Genomic DNA, 5712 nt, shown 5'->3' on the forward strand with positions numbered 1-5712 from the left:
TGACATTGAAAAGTATCTAACATTCCTTCGACTTTTTCGTATTTACTCAATTTTTTTGGGTTTGCATTTGATTCAGATGGTTTAATTTGTATGAGTTTATTTTGTATATTCTTTTTTATAATGTTTCATTTTTCGTTCGTATCATCTTATTTTCTATCTAATATTTGTAATCTTGATATCAAGTATAGTTAATGGAATCTCATAACGCTGAAAAGGTCTTTGTAGCAATAACAACAACAAAAACTAGTACACTAGTCATATATATATATATATATATATATATATATATATATATATATATATATATTGTCAAATCATCGAAAGAAGAGACATAGGTAAATATCATAAAACATTATAAAATACATATAAAAGACTAGTGCTATTACGAGTTCACTTCAAATCACTTATCTAATGCCCTCCATATTTTTCATGCATTGTCATCCACGTATGAGGAGCAAGAAGAACACTACATCTTCAACTTCATTCCTGCAAAATCTGAGCCCTAATTAAAGGATTCAGGAAAAAAAAATCTCAAATTCAGTTATCATAGAATCATAAGAAATCAGTAATATCTAAAATTATTTAAGTAGATGAAAGAAAATATATGTCGTACCCTGTCATTACCTCCCGAATTAAGCGTTGCAGCTTGACGGGTTGGAATATACCTAGCCCACTATTATCAACGCAGTTAGTTATCTCATCCTAATTGAATAATTAAAACAAAGGAAAATGCAATTTTCATATTTAAAAATATAAACTGAAGATCTAGAAATTCAGCGTATATTATATTAAACTAAAGCCGATCGTAGTTATGCTTTAACTTCAAAAGAAAAACAGCTATAAATTCAAACGAAAAAAAAAAAAAATTGGTGCTCTGAATAATCTTAAATTATTAGGTATACTTCTATCTGCTTAATAATACGTCGTGAATATATAGAAAAGTATACACACACACACACACACACACACATATATATATATATATATATATATATATATATATATATATATATATAACCTAGAACTTACATTCTTAGCTGCAGCGCTGAATGCTTCTCTATGTGGAACCTCGGGATTAGCCGCTTTTATGCGCTGTATTTCCTCTCTGAAAAGACGTTCACACAACATTTATGATTAGTACATGTTTCTTTTATGTGTAGAATATGAGAGTGTGTTGTGTGTAATATATATGAGCACAAGAGTGCTTTATCATATTAAGACTTAAACACAGCCTTACTTCATGAAGCGATTATAAGCAGACGGTAATCTGTGCTTCTTCTCAGGCGCTGCGCAAAAAACAAAATAGATATTTATAAACATATATTAAAGAATAAAATAAAATCAACATGTTACATATTAAATATATATAGATAAATATATATATATATATATATATATATATATATATAATATTATGTCTTACGCTTGACAACAAACGGTGCTTTCGGAGACGAAAGCTCATTTGATGCGTTATTATTACTTGTTGACGACGATGAACACGTGTTATTGTGTCCCTTTTTGTACTCATTGCAAAATCCCTGAACACAAACACACACACACACACACATATATATATATATATACACATATATATATATATATATATATATATCAAATAATTAATATTTAACTTTGATCATTATTTTCCAAACGGTATGCACTACGTTACGTTATTATTACTACTCAAGTCCTTTTCTCATAAAATAAAATATCATTATATATATGTATATAAACTACCTGATATATATATATATATATATATATATATATGTATATAAACTACCTGGAGAGACAAGGGGTGATCAAAATGAGGAGAGAGTGGAGGCCTGGTTGTGAGAAAGGAAAGGTTTCCACAGTGTCCACATTTCACTGTCACTGTGTCCAACAACCTTTTGTATGGCAGCGCTACCTATACATACACACACACACACACACACACATATATATATATATATATATATATATGTGTATATATATCATTAACTTGATCAGGGTATAGCAATTTGCATACATAAGGATAATAATAAACCATATAGAGGTGGGACACACACATGATCAGTTAAGAAATCATACATACAAACAAACCCCAACCATATATTTAAAACTCTACATATATATATATATATATATATATATATATATATATATATATATATATATATGTATATGTTACTTATGTGTGTGTGTGTCTATATATATATATATATATGTATATATATTATTTACCGCTAGAACGGTGTTGCAGAAGTTGCAATGAACATAGCAGAAGTGATCCGTCGACGGGGGTGGGACAAAGTCAACGGTGGCGACTTTGTCGTCGTCAAGATTCATGCTTATATATTTATATAATATCTGTATAGATGATCAAGAAAGATGAGATTTAATTATGAAGAGGAAGAAGAAAGTGTGACAGTATAGGGAGAGATGAGAGTGTTTTTGCAAAGAACAGATGTGGGAAAGTGATTTTTAGGGCTAGCAATGACACATATATAATACTTGTTAGAAAGGCTTGTTGATAAAGTGTGATATATGTGTGTATATGCGTATGGGTATGTGTATATATTCTTTATATGAAAATGTATGTACTAGTGTCTGAGAAAAGAAAATATAGGGGTTACTAAACTAGTCTTTGTCTCGTGCCCCTATATATGGCTGATTTTCCCAGACCTTGGAAGTTACGGATTTATTCATTTATTCTTTTAAATAACTTATATTATTTATGCTATGTAAAAAAAAAAAAAAAAAAAGCAATATATATATATATATATATATATATATATATATATATATATATATCTGCTTAGAAAGATAGATGCGTATGTTTTCGGATTCGTGGTTATTTTGTGAGTTTTAGTTTATTACAAAGCTAAATCACTATCAAAAGTGTACTCTATATATATGTTGATTAGATGAGATTTGAGAGTACATTATAATTAGATTGAAAAATCATCTATGTCACTATATGGTATCATATGACATACATATTTGTTTGAGCGTTACAAAAATAAAGTGTTTGCATTAAATTGAAGCAGAAAATGCAGGGCTATGAGAATTTGTGCAACAAAAGTATATTATTCTTCTTTGATATTAGACAAAACTATACAAAGGAATAGAAATGGTTTTATTCATCTATCTCCAATTTGGAACGATTAATAATTAGGCCTAGGCTGAAAATCCACTCTCTTTTACTTGCTCTCTCTTTTTCATTAAAAAAAAACAACTTAATCCATTATCTTTTTATTGCTAGTTCCCTTATATATCCTTATTTTTCATCCGTTTAAAAATTTCGTTTTTTTAATAGCTTATGTTACTTGTTATAATTTAAAAATTAAGAGTCGTTTATAAGAGTTAGAATCACATTTTTTTGTGATCAAGAGCATAGATCAACTAATTCGAAGTAATTAATCAAGGTTGAAAAAGAAATGAAAACCCTAAGTCAACTTTTTCCCCTATCAATGTAATTAAGAAGAAAATTCTACTTGGAACTCCTACGTACGTAGGTTTTGCAGATCGACTTGTTGCTTTCTGAATTTAGTTTAAAACAAAAAGAAAAAGATAACACTGTAAATTACAAAATACTCTAATATGGCGATTTTACTTATCATTTATGTCAAAGTCTAATTAAATAAGACTAATTCTCTACACGTATTTTGTACATTAACGTTCATCTTATACAGCTAGCTAGAAATTCGGATTTATTGCTACACATTACATATTCTTCAATAATTACGTATATAATACATCTGAAGTGTATGTATGTGATCTACAGTTAGTACAAGCCCATTTGAACGGAATTACATAACTTTTTGTTTACGCATATATGTTTAATGTTAATTGAGGTTATTAACCAAAGAGCCAAAATACTAAACTAAATATATCATCACCATCTCAACACATACAAAATTTCTTAAGTTTCTATGAAAGGTCTTTATCCCTATTCCATATCGATCAATTAATCAAACTTAATAACTTGGTTAATATGTTAATTACAATATACCACACGTCTACTCATAAGATTTGTATAAATAATACAATCGACTCTACGCCACCATCGTTTTCTCAACATAAATTTAATTAGCTATTACTGTTGTGAATACATTCGTGAGACATAATTACAGGGTTAAATATTTCATAAAATAACAACTACCGTTTCATATAGCATACATATGTTGGTAGAAAAACATCAAAGAGTTATATACGTACAATTTACATATATATTCACATGCCATGCCTTATAAACACCTTCTTAAATTTCAAAGCAATAATACAACAAGTTAACACATTAAATACTTGATTATATATAGGTATGCCTAAAAAGCGCAATGCAAGTGTAAATATTACACATGTATTGATTATACATATTAATTAGAGTTAAATATTTGCAAACTAGAACAAACACATGTTTCTACTTTCAATTTAAAGTTTCACACCCAACAAACCAATTATCCTTCTTGTTCAGAGTCAAAAGTTGACTTGGCTGGCCACACAGTTACCTAAACATATAAAAATAATTTTTAAGAATTATAGTACATATATATATATATATATATATATATATATAATAATAATAAATGGAGTGAAAAGACAGTGAATAAAAGAAGGATCTTCCGTCCATGCCCTTCTTTTGTGGGTGCACTGCCAAACAGGGAAAGCCGATTGAGACTCGTGCTTCGACTCACACGTCGCTTTCATTCACTGACTTAGTACTACAACTCACCGACTAACTCAGTCCTACAACAAAAAAATTGTTCCAGTTTAGATTTTAGTAAATTTCAAATAGAAAATAAATTGTGGATGGGACGATTCGGATCTATTTATGTTTGCCAAACAAGGCAATTAGCCACTTTGCTACTAGAAATCACTACATTTTCTCTGACCGTGAAAAACGCGACTTTTTATCGACCTACTACGTCGTAGTTATTAATGAACTAATAATATATATATGTTAATTGTTAAACCAAAATCTGATCTATTTTATGTGTGCGCGCGCGCGCGCGCTTTTAAGACTATTATATGGTATGCGTTTAGGTAACAAATATTTGGACCGATTGGCCTGACAAGTTTAGATGACTCTCTCTCTCTCCAAAATATGAGCGAGGTTGAGTTGAGCATCATCATGAGTTGAGCACATAGATATTGTTAAGCTTAATTAAAACACTGTATATATAGACGTACATATATGTATACTTACACATATCATGTGTCATGTCAAGTCGAGTTTCTGAAATATAGCAACAAGCGATTTGAATCAGAGTGTGTATATGCCGTTTATAATAGGATAGGAAAGCACAGTTTTTGGATCTTTGCATAGCTTTTTTTTTTTTTTTTTTGGTCAGTTTTATGGTTGATTTGACAAGCTGTAATTATATATTTGGAATTTTTTTTGTCATTGGATTGTTGGTCATAGATGAAAGGCTTTGATCGTTGGGGGTGAACTTCAGTGTTTTTGGGTGTACATGTTTATGGGCCATTACACATATCAGTATAATAAAGCCCATAGCCATTTTCATCAAGAAAAATGATATGAATGGTCAATTTGAAAAAGTTAGAATTACAAAATAGTCCACCTTTCAAGAATCTTTAAAAAAATAGCCAATATTTTATATATGGTAATTTTCATAAAATTCTATACCGAATTTATCCCTACTACTAATATATATATATATATATATATATATATATATATATATATATATTTAAAAAAAAATCGGA

The 5712-nt window shown here is 29.0% G+C and overlaps 1 protein-coding gene across 1 annotated transcript; it reads right to left on the reverse strand.

Annotated features, from left to right (window-relative positions):
• Positions 1 to 321: 321 nt before the first annotated feature.
• On the reverse strand, positions 322 to 2443 carry CRC (Plant-specific transcription factor YABBY family protein). The gene is made up of 7 exons (XM_089609882.1): positions 2227 to 2443; positions 1784 to 1909; positions 1424 to 1538; positions 1238 to 1286; positions 1030 to 1105; positions 614 to 673; positions 322 to 502 (listed from the first exon to the last, which is right to left on the reverse strand). The coding sequence occupies exons 1-7, from the start codon at positions 2329 to 2331 to the stop codon at positions 467 to 469; spliced, it is 567 nt and encodes a 188-aa protein (XP_089466008.1). The 5' UTR covers positions 2332 to 2443; the 3' UTR covers positions 322 to 466.
• Between the last annotated feature and the right edge of the window lie 3269 nt (positions 2444 to 5712).

The sequence above is a fragment of the Urtica dioica genome, chromosome 3 (genome assembly GCF_054948205.1).
Source record: "Urtica dioica subsp. dioica isolate 48M chromosome 3, U.dioica_male_clone48M_v1_H2, whole genome shotgun sequence".
Classification (NCBI taxonomy): domain Eukaryota; kingdom Viridiplantae; phylum Streptophyta; class Magnoliopsida; order Rosales; family Urticaceae; genus Urtica; species Urtica dioica.